Source organism: Callithrix jacchus, chromosome 5 (genome assembly GCF_049354715.1).
Source record: "Callithrix jacchus isolate 240 chromosome 5, calJac240_pri, whole genome shotgun sequence".
Lineage (NCBI taxonomy): Eukaryota > Metazoa > Chordata > Mammalia > Primates > Cebidae > Callithrix > Callithrix jacchus.
In genome coordinates, this window is record NC_133506.1 from 52,153,971 (window position 1) to 52,181,528 (window position 27,558).

At 45.9% G+C, this 27,558-nt stretch overlaps 2 protein-coding genes across 2 annotated transcripts in view; both read left to right on the plus strand.

Annotated features, from left to right (window-relative positions):
* The window catches only part of RTF2 (replication termination factor 2), a 53,348-nt gene extending 39,258 nt beyond the window's left edge, over nucleotides 1-14,090 (plus strand). Inside the window, exons 6-9 of the mRNA XM_002747701.7 lie at nucleotides 8,439-8,552; nucleotides 11,991-12,045; nucleotides 12,162-12,257; nucleotides 13,311-14,090. Of these exons, the coding sequence (XP_002747747.1) occupies nucleotides 8,439-8,552; nucleotides 11,991-12,045; nucleotides 12,162-12,257; nucleotides 13,311-13,489 (444 nt within the window). The 3' untranslated portion in view covers nucleotides 13,490-14,090. The remainder of the gene's footprint in view (nucleotides 1-8,438; nucleotides 8,553-11,990; nucleotides 12,046-12,161; nucleotides 12,258-13,310) is intronic.
* Nucleotides 14,091-19,387: 5,297 nt separating this feature from the next.
* On the plus strand, nucleotides 19,388-20,964 carry FAM209B (family with sequence similarity 209 member B). The gene is made up of 2 exons (XM_002747704.6): nucleotides 19,388-19,700; nucleotides 20,611-20,964. Exons 1-2 carry the CDS (start codon nucleotides 19,452-19,454, stop codon nucleotides 20,869-20,871), a joined length of 510 nt encoding a protein of 169 aa, XP_002747750.3. The 5' UTR covers nucleotides 19,388-19,451; the 3' UTR covers nucleotides 20,872-20,964.
* The last annotated feature ends 6,594 nt before the right edge of the window (nucleotides 20,965-27,558 follow it).

Sequence of the window (27,558 nt, forward strand, 5' to 3'; positions counted from 1 at the left end):
AGCCAAACAGCAGTAGAAGAAGCAACAGAGGAAATGCTGGGGAGTGTTGCCCACATAAAACGTTACACTTCCATAGCGCTGAGGGAAATGTCAACACAAGAACCAAACATACTGGAGGAGCTGTTGCACCCATTTTTATTGACAATAAATGGACAGAGGGTAAAGAGGCTTTATGTATAAACCTCGTATACAGATTGACTAAAGTAAAACATTTAAAAAATGAAATCCCTAATAAAAGGACATACGGTATAATTTACGAAACAGGTATTGTGAATGCAGTGGGGTTTTTTAATGTTTCTTAATCCAAGCCAAAAAGGAGCTGTCTCTCTTGCCATTCAGATTAGCATAAGTTTCTTTTTCTTCAAAACATACGGTGTGATGGGCACCCTCATGTATAGGGATGTATATGTCATGTGAGCTTTTGGGAGACTACATGGCTTTAAAATCTCATCTTTTTCCTATTTTGAAATCTTTCCTTAGGCTCTGTTCTTATTCATTCAGCAGTTATTCACTGCATCTCTTGTGGGCAGAACCCTAGGCTCCCACCATGGAACATGAAGACAAAATGCCTCCTGCTTGGGGCTGACAGTGTTGCGGAGGGAACACGCTGTTTTAAAAGTCAGTACAATCATGCAGACATATACTCATTTACTCTGAGCCATGGGAACAAAAACAGGATTCCGTGATAGAGAAAGGAACACATGTCGGAAATGGAATTCCTGGGTCAGAGATGCATGCAGTCAGCTGTTCACTGCTCATATTACTGGTAAGGACAAGGATTGGAAAGCCACTGTTCCATTTGTTAGAGTGATATAAATATCTGGATACATTAGCATATTGCTCCTAATTTGACCACTGGTCCCTCTTGGCACTTTCCCTACTGGCCTTTTTAAAAATACTTTTAAAAAGCATCCAGAGGACTTATGAATATAAATATACAATTACTAGTTTGCTTTTTCCTTTAACTTATGATAAGCATTTTCTGCATTGCCCCAAACTCTAAAATAACCATATAATCTCCCTTTCTGGGAATGTATTATGATTTTTTTAACCATTTTCCCCATTTTTTAGACATTGGAGTTACAAGTGATAAAGGGAATGAAGATAAAATTTAAAGTGGATATATAATTTCTACTGTACAATAACAGTACTCAAGATAAACCCACTAGCACGAAGATATGGTGTTTTTTCTGTTTGTATAATACATATTATATACCAAGGAGGTGGGGAGCAGGTCCCCATGGGCCAGCTGTACCTTTGTGGCAGCCCCACTCCCCATCTCCTCAGTAGCCCCTGTGCTTGTTTTCCATCATCCTTCAGGGATGAACCACTGCACTCTGATTTCTAGGGTCAAACATGCACCCAGAATGAGTGACGGGGCCCCTTCCTAGTGGTTGAGAGGACTCTGTGCCTAGTCTACAGGGGCATTCCTACTAAGGTCCAAGCCATTGACACTCTTGAAGGTGTGGGTTTGGTGCTAATGGATCTTCTCAATTTTTAAGAGAAGGAGCAAGATTGCTCAATTTCTAATGTGAGGGATTCCTGACTTCTTATTGTCAGTGCCAGTTCAACTTTAAAAGTACAGTAAGTCTGGGCACAACACAACACAGCTATATGCAGAATAAGGTCCGTGGCCTCTGGTCAGATCTAGAGGAAGGAGACCGCTGACCCTGACACTGTCGTGAGGAGGAGCAGCAAGGAGTGACAGAAAGAAGCAACAGCAGAAACCTGGGAGGAGAGAAAGAGAAAGGAGGGAGCAGCACCAACAGGGAGCAGACGCTGGTTCCTCCCCACCCCTGGCCATGGACGCCAGAGTCGCAGCTCCCCCTGGGCCTTAACTGCCACCTGGTTCTGTTCCTGCAGATTCTTTCTCATTCCTTCTCCAAGGAAGAGACCGTCTTCCAGAGCCAAGGGAAAGCTCCACTCAGACCTCCGATAGCGTGAGACGTCCCAGGACCTCCTGTAGCAGAGCAGGCTGCTCTTCCTCCTGTAGCCCAACTCTCTGCAGCGACGGCTAAAAACAAGCTCCTTTCTTCAAGGGTTGTCCCAATGAAATGCTAGATTGGGCACCTGCTTCAGTCATTGATAGAACTTCTCTATGGCACCACCCTCAGGGATTTGTTGGTCCAAAAGATCTTCAGTCATGAAAACTTACCAGACCCACCCTAGAAAGAAAGCTGATCTTAACCTGAAAATCACTTTTAGAAACAAGAAACACATTAAATAACCAAGCTAAGGCAGGGACTGGGGGGGAGGGTGGGGGTGGCGGTCAGCAAATGCTTGTTGATATCTTCAGTGAATTTGGGAGATGCTGGAAAATCTTTGGCAACTTTAGGGAAAAAAGTACTTTTATGGCTTTTCTTGTGCTGATAATGCTTTCTACAAAAGAGATTCCAGGCATAGTATGTCTCTTATTGTTCTGGGCACAGTAGGTCTGTAAAAATTACTGATCCAGTTATTTAAAGAATTTCGTTGATTATTTGGTTGACTACTTTGATGTTTTTCAGAGGCAGCATCTTACGGAGTAACTAAATATTTTAGTTAATAGCAGACCTTATTTGGCATACTTTTAAATATTTATGACTAAACATTTAATAGAGTTTTTCATAGATACCAGAAAAAAAAATTTGGCTGATCCACTCAGTATGTGGCTCTTACAAGTCACAGTTCCTACTCTAAGCAAGGTAGTGTGTTGCTGACATGAGGACGGGTGTATAGATCAATGGAATAAAATGGGGAGTCCAGTTATAAACCCTCGCATGTATGGTTATTGATTTTTGACAAAAGGGCCTAGACAATTTGATGGGGGAAAGAATAGTTTTTTTTCCCCACAGACAGTGCTGGGGTAACTGGATAGCCACATGCAGAAGAGTGAATTTGGACCCTTACCTTACATTGAATGTAAAAATGAACTGAAAGTGATCACAGACCTAAATCTGTGACTTAAATCTGTAAATTTTGGTTACAAACCACTTAGGAGAAACACAGGAGTAAATCACAATCTTGGGTTAGGCAATGACTTATTAAATGTGACACCAAAAACGTTGTGGTAGGAGAAAATTGGTAAGTCCAATTTCATCAGAATAAAACATTTTTATAATTATCCAGTGTAAGACATTTTGTCGTAACAGTCTTGTACTAAGACAGAACTTATATCCAGAATATGCTGTGTAAAGACCTCTTGGAACGCAAGATTGAAGAGACAATACAAATAGACATGGACAACTAGAAATGGAAAAAGGATTTAAGCAGACATTTCTCCAGAGAAGGTATACAGATGGCCAGTTAACAGGTGAAAAGGTGCTCAACATCATTGGTCATTTGGGAAATGCAAATTAAAACTACAATGAGATGGCACTTCACACCCATTACGATGGTTAGAACTAAAAGGAAAAACAGGCGGGGCATGGTGGCTCACACCCATAATCCCAGCACTTTGGGAGGTGGGTGCATCACTTGAGGCCAGGAGTTTGAGACCAGCCTGGCCAACATGGTGAAACCCTGTTTCTACTAACAAATACAAAAATTAGCAGGGCTTGGTGGCAGGTGGTGCCTGTAATCCCAGCTACTAGGGAGGCTGAGGCAGGAGAATCACTTGGACCTGGGAGGCGGAGGAGGTTGCAGTGAGCCAAGATTGAGCCACTGTAATCCAGCCTGGGCAACAGAGTAAAACTCTGCCCCCCACCCCCCAAAACAAAAAAAAAAGAAAGAAAAATGATGACAGGTGTTGGGAAGGATGTAGAGAATCCTCAGGCATTGCTGGTGGTAGTGTAAAATGCTGCAGCCATTTTGGAAATTCATCATTTGTGGAAAGGCATTTCCTCCAAAGGTTAAACGTAAAGTTAACTTATGGCCAATCATTCCAATCCTGGGTATCTAACCAGGATTGGAATGATTGGCCATAAATGAAAACATCTGTCCACAAAACCTTCCATGTGAATTTCTTAACCAGAAAGTGGAAACAACTCAGGTGTCTGTCAGCTGATTCGTAGATGAAACTTTATTTGGCAATAAAAAGAAATGTAGTTCTGATCCATACTATAATATGGATAAATCTTGAAAACATATGCTAAAATCTAGTCGCAAAAAACCTGTGTATATTTTTTGATTTAATGTATAGAAATGTCCAGAAGAGGCAGATTTATAGGATGGAAAGATGAGTAGTTGTCTAAGACTGAGGAAAAGGGGAATGGAGTGAGTGCTAATGGGTATGAGATTTCTTTTGGAAGTGATTAAAAAAAATACCCTAAAGTTAGATTATGGTAATGGCTGCACAACTGTAAACATACTAGAAGCCACTGAATTGTACATGTCATTATGTTATGTAAATTAGATTTCAGAAAGCCTGTTTGTTAAAAAGGCCAGTTAGGTAGCAAATGCACAAGGTGCTGAAGCTGTTTCTTTTAGAGCCAACTCAGCATTCTGTGTCTTGAGCATTATACTGTGAGCTAAGAGACCAAACATGATTTCTGCTTCCCCCACACCTAAAAAAAGGTTTGGGAGATGAAAAGATATAAAACAGAAACCCAGAATGCTCTTCTAAGAGTTAGCTACAGAGTAAATAAAAGTTTGAAGAGACTTCCTCAGGCAGGGGAGAACAGAAGTTTCATAGACAGGGTGGTAGTAGTAAGCTCACTGCTCCTCCACTTTTTATTTTTAAGAATTCCCCACCCAACTCACACAGGGCAGAGACTATCTTAAATAACAGAGCCTTAAGCAGTGGTTTGCCGTTTTCCTTGAAGAGGTCCTTCACATCCCTTGTTAGTTGATTTCCTAGGTATTTTAATCTATTTGTAGCAATTTTCAATGGGAGTTCATTCATGACTTGGCTCTCTGTTAAATTAGTTCAACTATTGTAGAAGACGGTGTGGCGATTCCTCAAGGATCTAGAAATAGAAATACCATTTGACCCAGCAATCCCATTACTGGGCATATACCCAAAGGATTATAAATTGTTCTGTTATAAAGACACATGCACACATAGGTTCATTGCGGCACTGTTCACAATAGCAAAGACTTGGAACCAATCTAAATGCCCATCAATGATAGACTGGATAAAGAAAATGTGCCACATACACACCACGGAATACTATGCATCCATAAAAAAGAACGAGTTTGTGTACTTTGCAGGGACATGGATGAAGCTGGAAACCATCATTCTCAGCAAACTGACACAAGAATAGAAAACCAAATACCGTATGTTCTCACTCATAAGTGGGTGTTGAACAATGAGAACACATGGACATGGGAGGGGAAGGAACATCACATACCGGGGTATGTTGGGGGGTGGGGACACTAGGGGAAGGATAGCATTAGGAGAAATACCTAATGTAGATGACTAGGGGGTGGATGCTGCAAACCACCATGGCACATATATACCTATGAAACAATCCTGCATGATCTGCACATTTACCCCAGAACTTTATAAATAAATTTTAAAAACCACACAGAGCCTACCAGCTCCAGGGTGAAATCAATGAAATCTTTAAACTGAGGCTGGGCGCAGTGGCTCACACCTGTAATCCCAGCACTTTGGGAGGCTGAGACAGGTGAATTACCTGAGACCAGCCTGGACAACATGGCAAAACCCTGACTCTACAAAAAATACAAAAATTAGCCAGGCGTGGTGGTGCACACCTATAGCCCCAGGTACTCAGGAGAATGAGGTAGAATTGCTTGAGCCTGGGAAGTTGAGGCTGCAGTGACCCATGATGGTGCCACTGCACTCCAGCCTGGGTGTTTGAGTGAGACCCTGTCACACACACACAAAAAAAGAGTTATATGAGTATGTTCTGTAAATAAATCCCTTGTTATATGTGCTACTAATGTTCTCTTAGCCTTTTGCTTTTCTTTTTGTTGTTTGTTGTGACATTGTCCTGTAAAAGTTTGTAATTTTTCATAGTAAAACTTGTTAACCTTACTAGCTTTAGATCAGAGGGACAGTCCATGGCCTCTTAGGAACTGGGCCCCACAGCAGGAGGTGAGCTGCGGGCTAGAGAACATTATTGCCTGAGTTAAGTCAGCGGCAGCATTAGATTCTCAGGAGCACAAAGCCTGTTGAGAACCACGCATGTGAAGGATCTAGGTTGCGTGCTGCTTATGAGAATCTCATGCCTGATTATCTGAGGTAGAACAGTTTCATCCTGAAACCTGCTTCTGACTACCCGCCAGCTGTGGGAAGATTGTCTTCCATGAGACTGGCCTCAATGTGAAAAAGGTTGGGGATGCTATTTTAGATGACTTTTCTTACCCTAGTTATAAAACACATTTTCCTATAAATTCTTCTTCTTACTATTCCTTTTTACATTTAGGTGTTTATGACTGTAGTCCAGGGATTCTCAACCTCAGCACAGGGGCATCTTGGTGGGTAACTCTCTGTGAGGGGCGCCATCCTGTGCATTGTCTGGTGCTTAGCTGCATCCCTGGCCTCTACCCACGAGATGCCAATAGCACCTGCACACCAGATGTGACAGCTAAAAATGTCTCCAGACACTGCCAGATGTCCACCAGGGAGCAGGATCAGCCACTGCGCGTGGGTTAGATCTTTTTTTTTTTGTTTGTTTGTTTTGAGGCAGAATCTCACTCTGTTGCCCAGGCTGGAGTGCAGTGAGTCTCCCTCTGTCGCCCAGCCTGAAGTACAGTGAGTCTCCCTCTGTCGCCCAGGCTAGAGTGCAGCGAGTCTCGCCCTGTTGCCCAGGCTGGAGTGCAGCGAGTCTCCCTCTGTCGCCCAGGCTGGAGTGGAGCGAGTCTCACCCTGTCGCCCAGGCTGGAGTGCAGCGAGTCTCCCTCTGTCGCCCAGGCTGGAGTGCAGCGAGTCTCGCCCTGTCGCCCAGGCTGGAGTGCAGCGAGTCTCGCCCTGTCGCCCAGGCTGGAGTGCAGCGAGTCTCCCTCTGTCGCCCAGGCTGGAGTGCAGCAAGTCTCCCTCTGTCGCCCAGGCTGGAGTGCAGCGAGTCTCGCCCTGTCGCCCAGGCTGGAGTGCAGTGAGTCTCCCTCTGTCGCCCAGCCTGGAGTGCAGTGAGTCTCCCTCTGTCGCCCAGGCTGGAGTGCAGTGAGTCTCTCTCTGTCGTCCAGCCTGGAGTGCAGTGAGTCTCTCTCTGTCGTCCAGCCTGGAGTGCAGTGAGTCTCGCCCTGTCGCCCAGTCTGGAGTGCAGTGAATCTCGCTCTATCACCCAGGCTGGAGTGCAGTGGCATGATCTTGGCTCATCACAACCTCTGCCTCCCAGGTTCAAGTGATTCTTTCACTTCAGCCTTCCGAGTAGCTGGGATTACAGGCATGTGCCAGCATAGCCAGCTAACTTTTTGGTATTTTTAGTAAAGACGGTTTTACCATGTTGGTCAGGCTAGTCTCGAACTCCTGACCTCAAATGATCCGCCCACCTTGGCCTCCCAGAGTGCTGGGATTACAGACACTAATTATGAACTGAAGTCTCATCTTCATCACTTTGTCTATGCTTTCTTCCCTGTTGTGGCCCAGCAGCTACCCAGTCTTTGGCACAGCAGAGGTACCCAGGGCTGGGGACAGGAAAAAGAGAGAAAAATGAGAACCAGGAGTGGAGACTCCCAGTCCTACATTTTTAATTGAGTGGCTTGCTCACTGACAGTTCTGAGTGTGGGCACACCTTTGGGTGTGTGTGGTATGTCTGAGGTGGTCTAGACCCTGCTTACAGTCTTGTTCTGCCAGGGTGCTGGGGGTCCCCAAGACTGCCGTCATGCTTGGGGATTTTCTAGAAAGACTCGACACTTAGCTTATAGTTGTACTCAGCTCTAAGATTCACAGCAGCAGTGCAGTATGGATACGGAGCTGGGTGGTAAGGGAAAAGGCGCAGGTAGTAGAGTCTGGAAGAATCCACGTGGGGCTTCCTTACGCACACTCCCTCCCTCAAGGGGTTGCATGTAGTGAACACTCCCCCCTGACCCCGCAACAAAACTGCAACACTTGTGAGATGTTTTTGCCTAGGGAAGCAAGTTAGAGACTCGGTACCCAGCGTTTTGGCTGAAGGCTGGCATTATACCCTTGACCTAGCATGTTCCAGAATTCCACACTCCCCTAAGGAAGGTAGGTGTTAGCATAGACCACATTGTTCATACAGATGGTCTGGGCACGGTGAGCCAAGCTACTCTTATCATCAGTTAAAAAATGTCAGGAACCAGGGCAGATCTAGACCAGGGGTTGGCAAAAAATGTCAGGAACCCTCTCAAAATCCAAGCTCCCAGACACCAGCCAGGCACCTGCCTTGCAAGTGATAGCACTCTTAAGCTGCTATGCTGACACTTCTCTGTGCCTGGGAACTTCCCAAACCAAGACTTTGAACTGAAAACCGGCAAGGGGAATTTACTTGGAGCCTGGGGCCCACTGCTTAAGGCTGAGAGTGGGGGACCAAAGCGTGGGCTCCTCACTGAGTGGTAATGGAATCTGCCCTCTCGTTTTCCCTCTCCAGTGTGGGGCTGCCTTTCAGGAGGATGATGTCATCGTGCTCAATGGCACCAAGGAGGATGTGGACATGCTGAAGACCAGGATGGAGGAGAGAAGGCTGAGAGCGAAGCTGGAAAAGGTAATGGGAGTGTTCAGGTTCCGCCCAGCCCCCACCTCTACTCCAGAGCCAACTGAAACCACTGAACTGAACTGGCAGCTGCTTAGGGGTTTGCACAATCAAGGTGATTTTTATTACCAAGAAGGGCCTGGACTGTGGAAGCACACTCCAGTTGTGGTTCGGGCACTGCCTGGCTGTGGTGGGGGCACAGCAGCTCTGCTCTTCCATGCCCAGCTTTGTCATCGTGAAGTGGGGCAGTGACAACATGCAAGGGCACGGAGCTGTCAGCAGGCTCCAGAGACCATGCCCAGGGAAAGCTCTGTCACTGACGTGGCCCCAGCGAGCCTTGGGGAAAGGGAGCCACCACCATTGCTGTTGCTGTCACTTACTGTTGCTGTTGATTCTGAGACAGTACATACTTGGTTCTCATAGCTTGTAAAACAAAGGAAAAATGAAAAGTCACCATCATTGCTGCGGCTGTCAGGATTTCCTGCTGCCCAGGAGTCTGGGTTCCAGCAGGCCTGGCTGGACCCTGGGCACCTGTGCTTCTCACCCACTCCTAGGGCATGTGAATGCAACTCAAGGGTGCACTTTGAATAGCAAGGAGCCAATAAGTAGCTCTCCCAAAAATGGGGGCCAAATCCCTCACCTTCCTAAGCTGTCCCATGGGGAGAGGGAGGGGCTTTTATGGAACATGGTGCTTCAGTGTCCAGAAGGGAGCCTGGCAACCAGAAGCAGGGAAAGCATTGCTCAAAGTTGGGTTCAGGATAAACTAGGAAGAAAACTTTTTGTGATCAGAACTAAGGCCAAAAAATGCTTGAAGTACTAGAAAATTAGTTCCAGTAGGCTGAGGACATAAAATTATGAAAAAAATCGCCTGCCCTCACCTGAGCCTGCATTTTACCAGTGTCAGTCCATAAATGATTGAATCATTTATGATTTTTCAGAGGTTTGAGGTTTTTATAAAACCCTAACAGAAGATGAGACAGGACCGTATCACCCTGGAATAATGTGTGATGCATGGTTGTGAGGCTTGAGCACGTGGTAGCAGTATCATCTTTACACATGAACCCAGAATGCTCAGAAAGAGCCAAAGCATTTGCATATTCTCCTTTCATCATTTTACCTAGGTAGAAAATAATGTCTGAAAATGGCTCTGTAGTAATTGTGCCAAACTTGGAATTTAGATGCCAGTAGAAATATTCCGTGGAGCAATTTTGTAAGATGTTAATACAGCATTCATAAGAACTATTTAAAGAGCCACTTGGTAGGTGGGCGTGATAGCACATGCCTGTAATCCCAGCTCCTAGGGAGACTGAGGCAGGGGAATCAGTTGAACCTGGGAGGCAGAGGTTGCAATGAGCTAAGATCGCACCTCTGCACTCCAGCCTGACAGAGCAAGACTCTCTCTCAAAAAAAAAAAAGCCACTTGGCCATTTAAGTGCTGTGTGAAAGTTGAAAAGTGAATACATGTATATCTTATATAAAGTGTGTTAATTATAAGTCGGTTTTCTAAATTACTATGATTTCATTTTAAGAGAGAGAGGAAAAAAAGAGGGAAGCTTAAGTTTGAGGTCCTTTTATTTTTTGAGACGGAGTCTTGCTCTTGTCGCCCAGGCTAGAATGCAATGGCACTATCTCTGCTCACTGCAACTCCTGCGTCAGTGTCCCTAGTGTCCATCAAGCCTGGCTAATTTTTTTTGTACCTTTAGTAGAGACGGGGTTTTGCCATGTTGGCCAGGCTGGTCTCGAACTCCTGACCTTGTGACTTGCCCGCCTTGGCCTCCCAAAGTGCTGGGACCATAGGCCTGACCCGCCGCGCCCAACCAGTTTGAGGTCTTTTTAGCTAAGGGCAGTTGCCAAAAGGGCAATTGCCTGTTCTTCACTGCTATCATTGATCAAGCTGTTATTAAAAAGCACAAAAGGGTGGCCAGGTGCTGTCATCTCAGCACTTTGGGAGGCCGAGGCAGACAGATCACTGGAGGTCAGGAGTTCAAGACCAACCTGGCCAACATGGTGAAACCCCATCTCTACTAAAAATTTAAAAATTAGCCAGACATCGTGGCATGTGCCAATAATCCCATCTACTCAGGAGGCTGAGGCAGGAGAATTTCTTGAACCTGGGAGGCAGAGGTTGCAATGAGCCAAGATCACGCCATTGTACTCCAGCCTGAGCAACAGAGTGAAACTCTGAAACACACACACACACACACACGAAAATATGCATTTCAAAGGAAGCTACTAGAAATAGAAATGTTCATTATTACCTTTGACCATTTCGCTTTTGTGAGTTTTCTTGGTCACGGGTTTCCTGCCAACTTATTCAAAGCCCAGAGGGACTCCATGCCTCTCTCTATAAAATATTCTCCAGAGCTTCTGGGAATGCCTCATAGCTACTGCTACCAGGATACCAAAATATTTCCCCAATACAATTGGTACTGGAAGCCGGACATAACATTTCCTAACACCTGACTGCCTGTTCTTTTCAAATAACCTCAGCTGTGAATGGAGAGCTTGGAAATAAACAGTTGTCTTTTATACTCAGTTTGAAGGACTGAGTATCAGTATTCACAAATGTGCATGCTTGCACTGGATGTGTGAAATGAGCAAAAGGTGTTTGTTTTGTTATAAATCACATTGCATGTATGTGTTACAAATTCAAGGCCTGAGAGGTCTTTTTTTCAGTGCTCAGTGCTGGGGGATGGCCATAGTAATCAGGCTGCGCATCTTTAGTGCCACCTTTTGGATGGTTAGGAAATTGACATTTTAAAGTAAATCGAATGAACATAGTCCTACTTCTTATTTCTACAATTAAATCAATTCCAGCGCTTCTGTGTAACTGTAGAATGGTTTATTTCTTTTATTATTGCTGTTCAAAATATTATGAGTAACCATTCTAGTGCCTGAAAATCTTAACAACAGTAGTCCTGAGTTTAGAATAATTAGCTAAACCGTCTTTAATATAAATTTCAAGGCCTTATATTTGAATAACAAACACCAAAGCAGTTTGACAACTTTGAAAGTTAGTGGAATGGGCAAGATTTAGTTTGTGCTTATGCTGGCTGGACTTCACATACCCATATAAACTTTGTGTTATTATTCATTTAAGTGCTCCTTTGTATACAGTAGTCACCATTAACATTGGCCCTTATTACTGAAATCGGTCAGCTTCATTTAAGAGTTTTGCAAATGTGGTTTGGGAAATATAAATATGAAAGTGAGCAGCTCTGTGCAGATACATTCTTGTGTGATGCAGAAGTGCATGACGGGAGTCACATGCAGAGGATTTGGACTTAGGAGTTACGGAACATCACAGGCCTTCTTCAGAGTGACTGCCTGTCTCATGTGACTGGCATCTCAACGTCAGTGTGGCTGCCCTGTTTGACAATGGGCAGCCACACTGATGCTGAAGTGGAGTGAATCTGAGCACATCCTCCAACATCCTCTTTCTTTTTACAGAAAACAAAGAAACCCAAGGCAGCAGAGTCTGTTTCAAAACCAGATGTCAGTGAAGGTAAGATGCTATGAGAGATCCTTATTTTAGCAAAATATGACTCTAGGCCGGTCTGCTAGTAAGCTCGTGCTTCGTTTGGCATTGTTTTTACTTTGTCTACTTTGTTTCTTTTACAGAAGTCCCAGGGCCATCAAAAGTTAAGACAGGGAAGCCTGAAGAAGCCAGCCTTGATTCTAGAGAGAAGAAAACCAACTTGGCTCCCAGAAGCACAGGTGGGTTTTGTTGTAGCTCCAGGGAGATGTTGAGAAGGCCGGAAACCCAGGTGGCTGAGCCCAGGTTTCACTGGAGTGGGCGGACGGGGAGCCCAGGTCTCGCTGGAGTGGGCGGACGGGGAGCCCAGGTCTCGCTGGAGTGGGCGGACGGGGAGCCCAGGTCTCGCTGGAGTGGGCGGACGGGGAGCCCAGGTCTCGCTGGAGTGGGCGGACGGGGAGCCCAGGTCTCGCTGGAGTGGGCGGACGGGGAGCCCAGGCCTGTCCTAAGTCATGTCTCTAGAGAGTGCACTGAACTCTCTAGTCGGGATAACTGAGAAATATTTAAACCCTCATCAGGAGCCCTGGCAGGATTGACGGGGTCTGGGCACAAATACTAATTGTTTAGATTCCTGTCGCGGACGCACTTGGTGCCAAGCAAAAAAGGCTGCGCTGAGAACTGACTCAGATATCGCACAGAGACTGTCAGAAGGACTGTGACTCAGGGACTGGGTGGGAATGCTCCCAGTTTCTTTACTGTTGGGGTTCTTAAGGGCTCCACATGTGCCTCTCAGAGTCCCTCTCTGCTGCCTCTTGACCACAGATCAGTTTCTCCTAGAACTCACTCTCTTTAACTCAAAGAAAATACTATTTATTTCACAAAACAAAAAACACAGACTCATTGTTAAGAGACTGTGATCTTGTGCTCTAAATAGCATCCCTGGTGGCTGATGGGCTCCCATTCCAGCTCTACACTGGATGGTCACTCAGGTTTCTGTGTCTCTCTGGTTCCTCCCCTGTAATGCAGGCCCCGCCTCATCAGGACAATATAAGTCATTCACGGGACTGGGACCATTGTCTGCGACAGAGCAGGGAGTAGTTGGTGGGACAGTAAATAATAGATGTGTCGTGCTGGGTCTGCTTTGCTGGAGTTGGCAATTAAGATTATGTCCATCAGCACTTGCACAGCCAGCGGGAGAAAGTCTGGGATAGAGTGGCTGACACGCTTCCCTCTGAGGTTGTGAAGTTTAGGATAATCATCCCAGCCTTGACAGCTGTGGCTCTTCATATTTCCAGCAACAAATGAGAGCTCTTCTGGAAAAGCTGGAAAGCCTATGTGTGGAGCCACGAAGAGATCCATCGCTGACAGTGAAGAATCTGAGGCCTACAAGTCCCTCTTCACCACTCATAGCTCTGCCAAGCGTTCCAAGGAGGAGTCTGCCCACTGGGTCACCCACACGTCTTACTGTTTCTAAAACCCACCTTGCCACCGCTTCTGCCCCAGAAGGCCACCTAGTGACCTAGGCGGGTCGCTGTGCGCCTGCGCACGCTGCTGTGTGTTCTTTCTGTACGTTATAAAGCTGACCTGGCCAGCCTTGGAACTGGTGTGGCCACTCTTGCTGTGAGGTGTTTGCGTTCCAGGGGGGACATAGGACGGGCTGCACAGTGGCCTGAGGTCTTGTTTGCTTCCACCTGCAGGTACACTTTGTCCTTTCCATGGCCAGGAAGCCCTGCGGGCTGCACTTTTTATGCTTCCAGTAACGAGAGATTCTAGAGTCCTCACGAGAGCAGAGTTGGCACATATTAACTAAAATTATAATGATTTTGCTACCAGCAATAAATTAAGTAGGCCAAGTGAAACTGGGCTTTAGAAAGGGTGGATTTCAAATACACTGTACCCACTAGAAGCTTTGAAGGGCCTCGTCCCTCTGCTCCATCCCTGGAAGGAGCCGGGATCCTTGTTGGTCTAGCTAAATACTATTAGGGGAGTCTGCCCCTATCTCATCATTCGAAGACAGCAGAGTCTCAGTTGGGCACCAGTGATTGGGTTCAGAAATAAAGCTGATCTGCCTCTTCTCTCCTGTCTATGTTTTTATCTTTTCTACCTTCCGCTCATGCTTAGTAAGAACATTGCCACTGTTGCATTGGTGATGATAGGAGTCATTCCATGAGGCCAGAGAAATCACCCTTGTCTCCTCCAGCAGATGGTAAAGGAAGAATTTGTCCCCCAAAAAAGGTACATTTGATCTACCTATAATGTGTTGACATCAATAGTTGGTGAAATTTCCCATTAGACTCCTAATGAAAAACCAAGAACCCCAGGCCTCTGTATGGCTTTCTGCACACAGTGGTATGAGATAGTGACTGGTTCTCTACACCAGACCCCTGGGCCCTGGGTTTCCTTCAGAAGCAGAGGGAGCCGTGGGAGGTGAGCAGGCAGGTCCTGTGGGAGACACAGACGTGGGGAGAATTCCAGGGAGAGGCCAGCAAGGGAGAACCATGGGTGGCCCTGCTTTTTCTCAAACTTTGCATGGTTCTCGGCTTCACAGTGATGGGAAGGTCTGGCCCCAAGGATATTTTGACATTGTGAGCATAGAGCATTTTAATCAAAATTATATTAAATGAATTTTTGTCATGGTCTTCTCCAGAACAAACCTGAATTAGCCATTTAATTTTCCCAATCAATTTTCTATACAGCCAAATTCAACCATTTTCTCATTGTTTTTATTCCCTTGTTTGTGACCTCGATCATGTCGGTGTCACCACCTGACACACTGGCCACTGCTTGTGGAAGTCTGGCCTGCAGACCCTGACTCGATGATGGATGAATGACTGCACTCTCACACTGTTATAGTGATTCGAGTGGGCTAGGGATGAGTGGGCTGCTTTCAGAGGGTGAAATGCAACCAATGACAGAGGTTCCAAGTCAACACACTTGTGGATAATTAACATGGTTAAAAGTGGTTTTATGAATGATAAAAGTGCTTTAGGTTCCTGGCCCAGAGTAAACACTATTAACGGGCAATTCCCCTTTGATCTCCCCCTGAGAGGACCACCAGCACTAAGTTTACATGAGTAAACAGTGGAGACAAAGGGGTGTGGGGTAAACAGACTTAAACCGGGAAAGCCTTTGATTGTCTCTTTCCTATGCTAATGTAAATGAGGCAGCTGCCTTCAGCCTGCCCCATTAAAACCTTTTGGCCTTCCCAAAGGTTTGAGATTACAATCTATAACTTTTCCTAATGTTTAATATTTTGCCAGCCACCTGAGTGAATCTCAACACCTTTTTCTCCCCCCCACCACTTTTTTTTGAGACAGGGCAGGGTCTCACTCTGTTGTACAGGCTTGAGTCCAGTGGCATGATCATGGCTCACCACAGCCTTCAGCCTTGACTTCCTGGGCTCAGGTGATCCACCCACCTCAGCCTCTCAAGTAGCTGGGATTACAGATGCGCACTACTGCACCAGCTAATTTTTCTATTTTCAGTAGAGATGGGGTTTCACCATGTTGCTCAGGCTGGTCTTGAACTCCTGGGCTCAAGTGATCTGCCCATCTCGGCCTCCCAAAGTGCTGGGATTACAGGCGTGAGCCACCCCGCCTGGGCCCCCTTTTCATTTTGTTAATATATTTTCACAACAGTCAGTTCCTTCCTCAATTGAATAACATTATTACTCTTCTTCCCTATTTTAATTTTACTGAGAAAACTTGATCAATCCTTTTAGTCACATTTTAGTCACGCTTTACTAATTATAGCTTCTGCCATCATGGGCCTTTTTTTTCTTTTAATTACCATTATTTTTGCCAATTCCGTTTTCTTCATGTTAGCCTGAATCAGTTTTATTGTGCATTGAGTTTCTTGACTGTCCAGTTTTCTCTGGTAACTGAGTCATAATGTCCTCAACATGAAAACTTTAGCATCTCAAAGTCCTCTGCTTTGGGTCTTTCTGAAATAAACAGGCTGTGGGCCTCCCTCCCCAGCTGCCCTCAGGACCCTTCACGCAGGAGGGATCAGGGCTTCCTTGGAGATTTCTAGCCAGCCTTTTATATTTTGCTAATGCACCATTCTTCAAGGCTCCTAGCCAACGTGAGGGAAGAAGGTGTCCACAATGTATATCCCCACCTGTGCCAGGCATGGGACCTCAGTACACCAATGGCTGGGGAGGGGTGATTGTTCGCATTGTTTTTAGGGCTCACTGAACAGCCAAGCACTTGAAAGACTTCTGCTGGGACTTCCTAGCCACCCAGTGCAGTGGGAAGGTAGCCATCCCCCACCTTATAGATGAGGTGCCTGAGATCCAAAGCAGCGAGGTGAATCACAGTTCTGCCTGGCCACACACCTCCCCATTCAGTCCTTATCAGATGAAGAAATGAGTGGCAGCTGGGGCAGACTCCCACCCAGGGCGCTAAGACCCTTTTGGGTTCAGGTGCTGCACCCAAAGGGAAAGTGAAGGGTCTCCTAGCTCTTCCTCCTCCCCCATCCACCCTTAGGACCCGAGCTGCTTTCCACCGGAGGAAGGAGCTGGGAGGAGAAAATTGAAAAGATGTAGAAATTCTCCAAAATACCATCTATTCGACTTCCCACAGCCCTTTATTTCCAACAGATGAAATTAAAGCCGTGCCAAAATGAATGAAAAGAGTGCCATTTCATCCCACAACCCAGAGAGAAGTTTTGTTCAAAGATCTTGTCTGCTTTCCCACTGGTCCTGCTCAGATGGAAAGCACTCCACACTTTTGAACACATGTAGGAAAAAGTGATTGCTATTATTAAAGACGTGAACATTTCCAAATAACAAAATCACATGTGGCAAAACTGAGCATTTCTGTTGTTTGCAGCCATTCCGGTAAACCAAGTCTGTTTGCCCCTTATTACTGCATCTCACCACAGCTGCCAAACTTCCCAGCCCACTTACACAGGCTGGCTGAGCGCTGTGGCTCCTGCCTGCAATCCCAGCACTTTGGGAGGCCGAGGCAGGAGGACTCATTGAGGCAGGAGTTTGAGACCAGCCTGGGCAACACAGGGAGACCCTGTCTCTACCAAAAAACAAAAATTATCCAGACTCTGACTCTACCAAAAAAATAAAAATTATTGAGGCTGCAGTGAGCCAAGATCATGTCACTGCACTCCAGCCTGGGTGACAGAGCAAGACCTATCTCAAAAAAAAAAAAAAAAAAAGGCTGCGTATGGACTTGCAGGCCCCTGAAAATATTTAGCAGCCATCCTTCAAAGCTGCTGGAATGGGGAAGACTGAGAACGGAGCAGTGTGATGCCAAGGACAGGCCTCTTAAGTTGAGGTCACAGGGTGGCCCAAGGCCCTGGACATCAGGGCAGCTGCCTCTACAGTAGGCATAATTCAAGGCAGTAGCTGCTGAGCTGAGTGGGCTCCTGTAGTAAGAGAAGTGCCCGTCTTCTCACCAACCTGGAGATTTGCATCTCTCCAGTCCTGCCCAGTCTCTGGCAGGAAGCCCCACTCCCCAGCCGACACTGCTCCATGCTCATGGAGGAAGCTGTGCAGCACAGCTCAATGCTGTTTTCCCCTTTTGGTTTTCTAGAATAGTCTTGCAGAACTTTTTTTTTTCTTGAGACAGAGTCTCCCTCTGTTGCCCAGTATGGAGTACAGTGGCACAACCTCATCTCACTGCAACACTGCCTCCTGGATACAAGAGATTCTCCTGCCTCAGCCTCCTGAGTAGCTGAGATTACGGGTGTGCACCACAATACCAGCTAAGTTTGTTTGTTTTTTTTTTTTTTTAGTGGAGACAGGGTTTCACCATGTTGGTCAGGCTGATCTTAAACTCTTGACCTCAGGTGATCTGCACGCCTTGGCCTCACAAAGTGCTGGGATTACAGGCGTGAGCCACTGCACCTAGCCAGTCTTGCAGAACTACTCTGTCACTCCACAGATCTCAGTACAGTTTAAGGCACAGCAAAGGTGCCCAGCAGACCTTTGATTATTTCTCATGAAGCATAAAGTTTTGCTCCTTGGAAGTAAATCCCCGAATCAGAGCCTTCCTCAGGAAGCTGGCACTACAGATGACCCAGGGGAACAAGCTGGGCATTCAAGTACCCAGGATTTCTTGTTTCATGTCATTTTAAAAACACCCATGGTTGCAAGTATACTGTGGAGTCCTAGGATTATTCCTAGCCTTGGCCTCAGTTGTCAGGCCGGCTGTTCCTTCTCATTTGGGGGCTTCAGCTCCTTCCCATTTTACCCATCAACTCCTAATGATCTCTCCTGCTCTACTCAACCGTCTTTTTCTGGAAACTCTTCCTGCATAACCTAATTTACAGCAGTCTCCTTCTGCTAGTCTCTAAAGCTGCCTGTTCTTATCACAATTTTAATCAAACTGTATATTTTTTTCTTTTCTGAGTATCACTCTGTTGCCCCGGCTGGAGTACAATGGCACAGTCTCAGTTCACTGCAATCTCCTCCGAGGTTCAAGCGATTCTCCTGCCTCAACCTCCCAAGTAGCTGGGCCTACAAGCATATGCTACCATGCTGGGCTAATTTTTATAGTTTTAGTAAATATGGGGTTTCACCATGTTGGCCAGGCTTTTCTCGAACTCCTGGCCTCAGGTGATCCACCTGCATTGCCCTCCCAAAGTGCTGAGATTACAAGTGTGAGCTACCATGCCCGGCCTAAAGTATACTCTTAACCCAGGGTGAGCACACACTGCTATGATCAGCCATGGGAGTTCTGGGGACTGTGGAGGGAATATGGCCACAGAAAGGCCAGTTTCACTTGGCTCCAGCAGAGAGACTGTTTCTATGAGTGTGTGCCCAGTGTTTGCGGACCTCCCATATCTTCACAGGAAGCCAGAACCTGGAGTTTTAAAGTGAAATACCCCCCAATATTTGTACTGACAATTTTTAAAACAAGGTAGGCCAAACAAAACACATAGGTGGGCCAGGCGCAGTAGTAGAGTGGTAGAGAAACCCTGTCTCTACTAAAAATACAAAATTAGCAAAAACAAAACAAAACAAACAAAAACAACCAACAAAAAAACAACCACATAGGCGGCTCCAAGGTTGTAGGTACCTGTGGTTTAACATCTTTCTTTCCCATTCAGCCCAGCTCCACGGGGTACATGCCATCTCCTCTCTGCTCATCACAATGTCTGGACCAAACAAAGCGATAATGAAAATATGATGGCCTCACCCAGCAAAGCTCCAGGGTTGGAAAGAGCCCCCTGACAGGGAATTGGCACCCATTATGCCCATCCTCTCTCTCTTACTGCCTACTGGAAATGTCCCCATCTCCCTTTGATTTCTCCAGGAGCCTCATTATCCTCTGTCCTGAAATCATCACAATGGCCAGAGTGGCCTCAGCTCAGGGCCTCTGTGACATCACCAAGGGCCTGGAACCAAATACCCAGTCTCCCAGTTGCAAGAGCAAGCAAACCCATCACGAGAACTGCCTTCCCCATCTCTGGTCACCATGTGGACGCTGAAACGCTTCCTGGTCCTTCTTCTGTGCCTCACCTGCAGCTATGCCTTTAAGTTCTCTTCCCCGAGAGAGAAAACTAATGAAGCCCAGAGGAAGATGCCATGCGAAGAGCACTTTCGGATTCGGCAGAATCCACTAGAGCACACCCAAGGCTGGCTTGGGAAAATATGGCTCTGGCTTTTGTTTGTTGTTGTGCTGTATGTGATACTGAAGTGTCTAGGAGACAGTGGGAAGAGAAAGGTAAGGATGGCTCCATTTTTTTTTACACCATATTGATTCAATCTCAGGAGTCTCTGAGTCTCAGAGAAACGGATGTTATAGCGAGTCTAGGTGGGACCGTTACATACGACGAACCTACCTCATGGTCCTGGGCAAAGTTGGCATATTCCCTTCCTGATGTATCCGTAGTGAAGACAATAGTCCCCAGAACCACAGATATTGGGACAAACAGTGGAAGATGGCCTTCTGCTGATTGGCTCCCAGTTTTTCTGGTTAGATGGATTTTTTTCAAATGTAGGATAGATTCAACAACTTAGGGTGTGTTTCAGAGGTTCAAAATTATTCACAGGGCCAGATTCACTGTCCCCTGTTTTTACATTTTTCCTAGTGTTTGACTTACTACAAATTCCTGAGCTAAATGGAAATGGCATCATTACCCAACAAAATATGAGACTTGTGCTAAAGATGTAAAGTAGTTTGAGCTGGGCCTCAAGTGACTATAAACAACTCTTTCAAGCAGAAGAGGAAAGGGAGAGAAAGTGTGTTCTCCCCTAGAAAGACCCAGCACGTCATGAAATTGTGCCCAAACCCATTAGAGCAGGGGTTGGCAAACTTTCTGTAAAGGACTAGGGAGGGTGGGAATAGGTACAGCTCTGTGGGCAGTATGGTCTTCCTTGCAACTACTCAAGTCTGCTATTATAATATGAAAGCAGCCTTAACTATACAAATGAATGAGCATGGTCATGTCCCAGTAAAACTTTATTTACAAAAACAGGCGGTGGGCCACATTTGGCCACGGTCTGCCAATGCCTGCATTAGAGATTGCGCTAATGCAAAACCATCTTCTCTTAAATGAGTCCAACTCTTTTGGAACTGTGTCAAAACCAGGTAAGTCCACGATATTATTGACTTTGAGTATCTTTCTCGACAGGAGCAGAGTCCTCCTGGCCTTCGAGGCTGCCAGTATCAAAATCCACTAAAGAAAAATAAAAAAGCATCCCCTGACAAAGACTGTGCATTCAATACCTTAAACCAACTGGAGGTAGAGCTCGTGAAATTTGTGTCCAAGGTGCGGAATCTTAAGGTTGCCATGGCAACAGGTGGTGGCAGTAATCTCAAGCTTCGAAGGTCAGAGAGGCCTGCAGATCCACACAATATTACGATCTATGAAATATGGGGAGAAGAAGACTGACTGAATGGATTTGTGTGTCGAAAAAATAGGATAGAAAAAAGTTGAGTGTTGACAAACTATGCAAACTAATAAAACTATTCTGAAGAACTTCCACATTTGAGACCTTGCTATTTTCTTTTTTCACTAGAAGGAAAAGTGAATGTGAGACCAGCAGCCACAGCAGTGATGGTTTTGGTTTTGCCTCTCACGTCCTCTAGAGCTGTGGGTGGTGAGAAGGGCACTGAAAGCTACACAATAGTACACGATGACCTCGTGCTTCCGTGCAATGGCTGCGGATGGACGACGGAGCTAGGGAAATCTGGGATAAGATGCTGGTGTCATTTCCATAGAAACTCTTGTTTTCTTCTCTATAGTATCTATTTGTGCAAGACGCAGAACTGCTTTTTATTTTTGACACAAAAGATGACTTTAATGACAGTTTTTAAGTGGCAAAATGATTCATTTAGGAGGGGTGTATTCTAGAGTCTGTCTGATTCTCTCACCACCACAAGAGTCCTTTCACTCATTCCATTTCAGAGTTTCCATGTATTGACTCTTCCCTCTACCAAGCTAGCAGTTACACTTGTCAAGAGTTGGATTAAGAAAAGGGGAGAGGCTGGGCACAGTGGCTCACACCTGTAATCTTAGCACTTTGGAAGGCTGAGGTGGGAGAATTGCTTGAGCCCAGGAGTTTGAAACTACCCTGGACAAGTGAGATTCCTTCTCTATTATTTTTAAATAATAATAAATATTTAAATTTTTAAATAAAATATAACAATAAAATAAAAATAATTTTAAACACTTTAAAAATTTTAATAAGAAAAGGGAAAAACAATTCATACTTTCTATATCATTGAGGTTTTGAATACAGATATGCTAACGTCTGTATCAAAATCAGTCAATATGTACTTTATCCTACTTATTTAAAATATGGGTATTTGCCGGGCGCGGTGGCTCAAGCCTGTAATCCCAGCACTTTGGGAGGCCGAGGCGGGTGGATCACGAGGTCAAGAGATCGAGACCATCCCAGTCAACATGGTGAAACCCCGTCTCTACTAAAAATACAAAAAATTAGCTGGGCATGGTGGCGTGTGCCTGTAATCCCAGCTACTCAGGAGGCTGAGACAGGAGAATTGCCTGAACCCAGGAGGCAGAGGTTGCGGTGAGCCGAGATCGCGCCATTGCACTCCAGCCTGGGTAACAAGAGCGAAACTCCGTCTCAAAAAAAAAAAAAAAAAAAAAAAAAAAATATGGGTATTTTACATGTTAGTGTGGCTGACTCTGCACATACTTACAACTGTAAGGCCCCTACTGACCTCTGAGCCCATCTTCCTCATTTAAAAGGACAACCTGACGGTTTTGTAGACACACCTGTGTGTGGCTGGAGAGAACAGTTAGTTGTGGGACACTATGGAAATTCCTTTATTTATTTATTTATTTATTCAGTCCAAACTTCCGGTGCCTGACAGAGAAGTCCTGAATGTCCACCATCTTCCTTGCCAACCACTCCCATTATTTGCACGAGGCTTTCAGGATCCATCCTGCACCGGCAATTTTCTTCGTGTTTAGAAGGTGGACCTCCTGTAAAACGTCCTTGAACATTTTGCTTTTTGACTTAACTCTCAGCTTTCAGTATGGGAGAAATGGAAGGAGCCAAGATTACTCCTTTCGCTTTCCATATTAGTTATGAGTGTTTTCAAGCAAAACAGAGTATGTGAGTCATTGTCACAGCCCACTCTGAAGAAATCCAGATAAGGAAAAAAAAAAAAAGGTGGCCAGGTGTGGTGGCTCACACCTGTAATCCCAGCACTTTGGGAGGCCGAGGTGGGTGGATCATGAGGTCAAGAGATTGGGACCAGCCTCGTCAACATAGTTAAACCCAGTCTCTACTAAAAATACAAAAAAAATTAGCCAGATGTAGTAGCATGTGCGGGGCAGGAGAATCTTAGAACCCAGGAGGAGGAAGTTGCAGTGAGCTGAGATCACACCATTACAGTCCAGCCTGGGTGACAGTGCAAGACTCCATCTCGAAAAAAATAAATAAATAAATTTTAATTTAATTTTAAAAAATGGTTTTAACCAGTAATCTCAAGATGGGGCAGGTTTTAGATTGTCTTCATTCAACCAGTAGATACTTAGATTCACAGTCAGCAAGCTGTAGCTCGCAGGCCAAATCTGGCCACCTGCCTGTATTTGTATGGTCTTGTGATCTGATTGATAATAGTTTTTATATTTTTTCATGGTTAAAAACATCAAGCAGGGTGTGGTGGTATGCGCCTGTAGTACCAGCTACTATGGAGGCTGAAGAAGGAGGATTGCTTGAGTCCAGGAGTCTGAGTTCGGCCTGGGCAACATAGCGAGACCCTGTGGCTATATATATATGTATATATTTGATGACATGAAAATTACATAAAATCCAAATTTTAGCGCCCATGAATTTTTACTGGAACACAGCCACAATCTTTAGTATACATATTATCTATGGCTGCTTTTGCGCCACATAATTCCATATTGTCTATGGTTTGTGCTTACAATGGCAGACTTGAATTATTGCAACAAAAACCAATATGGCCCGCATGTATTTACTAACTGCCCCGTGACAGGGTAAATTTGCCAACCTCTAATTTATGCTAATCTCATATGTTAACAATGAGAAGCCTGCACGGTGGCTCACGTCTGGAATCCCAGCACTTCGGGAGGCTGAGGTGGGCGGATCACTTGAGGTCAGGAGTTCAAGACCAGCCTGGCCAACATGGTGAAACCCCATTTCTACTAAAAATACACAGTTAGTCAGGTGTAGTTCTGGGCCTCTGTAATCCCCGCTACTTTGGAGGTTGAGGCAGGAGAATCGCTTGAATCCAGGTGGTGGAGGTTGCAGTGAGCCAAGATCGCACTTTCTGTTAACATGTTCCTTGTTTCTGCCTTCTCCCCATAGACAGGGACTATAATATTGTGATTCATAATCAGAAATAAATATTTGGGGCCGGGCGCGGTGGCTCAAGCCTGTAATCCCAGCACTTTGGGAGGCCGAGGCGGGTGGATCACGAGGTCAACAGATCAAGACCATCCTGGTCAACATGGTGAAACCCCATCTCTACTAAAAATACAAAAAATTAGCTGGGCATGGTGGCACATGCCTGTAATCCCAGCTACTCAGGAGGCTGAGGCAGGAGAATTGCCTGAACCCAGGAGGCGGAGGTTACGGTGAGCCGAGATCGCGCCATTGCACTCCAGCCTGGGTAACAAGAGCAAAACTCCTTCTCAAAAAAAAAAAAAAGAAAGAAATATTTGGTCCTCATCCCTCCCGACTTCCGGGCATACAACTCCGAAATCCCTCGGAATTTCCAAAGTAAGGTCTGGTGGCTAGAAGCACTTGGAAAGCCTCAAGATAGAGGCTGGTGATTAAAACATCTGTGATTGGAAGTTCAGACCTTTCAGTCCAACCCTCAACTCCCAGGGAGGAGAGAGGTGCTGAAGGTTTACTTGATCTCCAATGACCAGTGATGTAATCAATAATGCCTATGTAATAAAGCTCCATAAAAACCCAAGGGACTGCTGGCCCGGTGGCTTATGCCTGTAATCCCAGCACTTTGGGAGGCCAAGTCGGGCAGATCACCAGAGGTCAAGAGTTCAAAACCATCCTGGCCAAAAAGGTGAAACCCTGTCTCTACTAAAAATACAAAAATTAGCTGGGCATGGTGGCGGGCGCCTGTAATCCCAGCTACCTGGGAAGCTGAGGCAGGTGAATTGCCTCAAACCAGGAGGCGGAGGTTGCAATGAACTGAGATGGTGCCACTGCACTGCAGCCTGGGCGACAGGGCAAGCCTCTGTCTGAAAAAAACAAAACAAAACAAAAACAAGAAAAAAAAAAACCCAAGGGACAGAGTGTGCGGAACCTGTGGATAGCTGAGCACCAGGAGGTTCCTGGAGAAGGGCGTGGCTGGGGAGGGCATGGAGGCTCCACGCCCCTTCCCCTCACCTTGCCCTGTGTACCTCTTCCGGCTGACGGATCATCTGTATCCTTTGCAATATCCTTTACAAAAAAAAAAAAAAGACGAAAGTGTCTCCCTGAGTTCTGTGAGCCACGGTAGCAAATGAATCAGTAGCAAATGAATCCAGCCAGAGGGGTGGGTCATGAAAACTCTCAATCTCTAGCCAGTTGGTTAGAGGTTCAGATCAGCCCGGGACTTGTGGGCATCTCCTGAAGTAGGAGGCAGTCTTGGGGGCTGAGCCTTCATCCTGTGGGGTCTGATGCTATTTCAGGTAGGTAGTGTCAGAAATGAATTGGAGGATCCCCGGCTGGGGTCTGCTGGAGAATTGTTTGGTGTATAGGAAACACCCCCACCAACACACACACATACATCATAGTGACCAGAGGTAGAATGTGCTGAGTGTGAGAGCATGAACAATGGTTTTGTTTCTCTCGTCTTTTGTTTCTTTGTTGTTGTTTTTGCTTTTGTTTATTTGAGATGGAGTCTCTGTTGCCCAGGCTGGAGTACAGCGGTGCAATCTTGGCTCATTGCAACCTCCGCCTCCCAGGTTCAAGGATTCTCCTGTCTCAGCCTCCTGAGTATCTGGGACTACAGGTGCATGCCACCACGCCCAGCTAAGTTTTGCATTTTTTAGTAGAAACAGGGTTTTACCATGTTGGCCAGGCTGGTTGTGCGTGAACTCCTGACCTCAGGTGATCTGCTCACCTCAAGTACCAAAGGATTGGGATTACAGGCATGAGCCACCACGCCCAGCCGAGTTTTAAAAATTGTCAGACTTACGGTAAGGTTTCAGTAGTGCAGTGTTCCTGTGCCCGTCTCACCCAGCTGTCCCTGAACGTAACATCCTACATGACCACAGCATGACCATGAAAACCCAAGAAATGTGACATTGGTACAGCACTGTTAAAATTTTTATTTGCATTTTCTTCATTAATAAAATTCACTCCATGAATGTGCTCTCTGTTCCAGAACCCAGCACCAGAATGCACTGACATAACCCTCTTTGGTCCCCTCCCTGGGACAGTCCTGTCTCCCCTTGCCTGTCATGACCTTGATGGCGATTGGTTGTCTGGTACAGTGGAGCCTTGAACAGCACAGTAGTTAAGGGTCCCCCCAGTCCTCACGCTGTCAGAAATCCATGTGTAACCTTTGTTTTTGTTTTGGAGAAAGTCTTGCTCTGTCACCCAGCCTAGAGTTCAGTGGCACCATCTTGGCTCACTACAACCTCTGCCTCCCAGGTTCAAGCAATTCTCTTACCTCAGCCTCCCCAACAGATGGGATTACAGGCATGCACCACCACACCCGGCTAAATTTGTATACTTTTGGTAGAGATGGGGTTTTACCATGTTGCACAGGCTGGTCTCGAACTCCTGAGCTCTGGCAATATCCACCCTCCTTGTCTTCTCAAATTGCTAGGATTATAGGCGTGAGCCACCATGCCCAGCCACCATGTTTAACAATTGTTTTCTGTTGCTTTTGAGACAGGGTCTTGCTGTGTTACCCAAGCTAGAATGCTGTGGTTTGGTCTCAGCTCATGGCAGCCTCAACCTCCTGGGCTCAAATGATCCTCCCACCTCAGCATCCCAAAGTGCAGGGGTTATAAGCGTGAGCCACCATGCATGGACTCCCCGAAAACATAACTAATAATAGCCTACTGCTGACTGCCTTCCTGATACCATAAACCATTGATTAACACATATTTTGTATGTTATATGGATTATATACAGCATTCTTACAATAAAGTAAGCTAGAGAAAATAATTATTCATAAATTAAGGAAGAGTGGCCGGGCATGATGGTTCATGCCTGTAATCCCAATACTGGGAAGCTGAGGAGTGGGGATCACGAGATCAGGAGTTTGAGACCAGCCTGATCAACATGGTGAAACCCCATCTCTACTAAAAAAAAAAAAAAAAAAAAAACATACAAAACTTAGCCAGGCATGGTGCCATGCCCCTGTAATCCCAGCTACTCAGGAGGCTGAGGCAGGAGAACTGCTTGAACCCGGGAGGCAGAGGTTGCAGTGAGCCGAGATCATGCCACTGCATTCCAGCCTGGGCGACAGAGTGAGACCCTTCTCAAAAACAAACAAACAAAAGGCCGGTACAGTGGCTCACGCCTGTAATCCTAGCACTTTGGGAGGCTGAGGTGGGGATCACCTGAGGTCAGGAGTTTGAGAGTGGCCAGACCAACATGGAAAAACCCTGTCTCTACTAAAAAAAAATTAGCCGGGCGTGGTGACACATGCCAGTAATCCCGGCTGCTTGGGAGGCAGAGACAGGAGAATCACTTGAACCCGGGAGGCAGAGGTTGTATGAGCCAAGATTGTGCTGCTAGTGGCACTCCAGACGGGACAACAAGAGCAAAACTCTCAAAAAAAAAAAAAATCAAGAAATAAATATATTTCCTATTCACTAAGTGGAAGTGGATCATCATAAAGGTCTGCGTCCTCATCATCTTCACATTGAGTTGGCTGAGGAGGAAGAGAAAGAGGAGGGATTGGTCTTGCTGCCTCGGGTGTGGCAGGGAAGGAAGAAAATCTGAGCATAGATGGACCTGCAGTTCAAACGTGTCGTTCCACAGTCAATTGTATAATGAAGAACAGTGATCAGCTGTTTGGTGGAATGTGCCATGATGTGGGTTTGAAGGGTGTTTTCTCATGATGGGAACGTGGTTGTGCTTGTGTGGCAGTAACGCTGGAGAAACATTGTGGTGTC

Excerpts from the sequence above, each read along its gene's own strand:
- FAM209B (XM_002747704.6), top strand. The coding sequence starts at position 19,452 with ATGTGGACGCTGAAACGCTTCCTGGTCCTTCTTCTGTGCCTCACCTGC. Across the intron at positions 19,701-20,610 it reads GAGACAGTGGGAAGAGAAAG|GAGCAGAGTCCTCCTGGCCT; the intron begins GTAAGGATGGCT and ends CTTTCTCGACAG.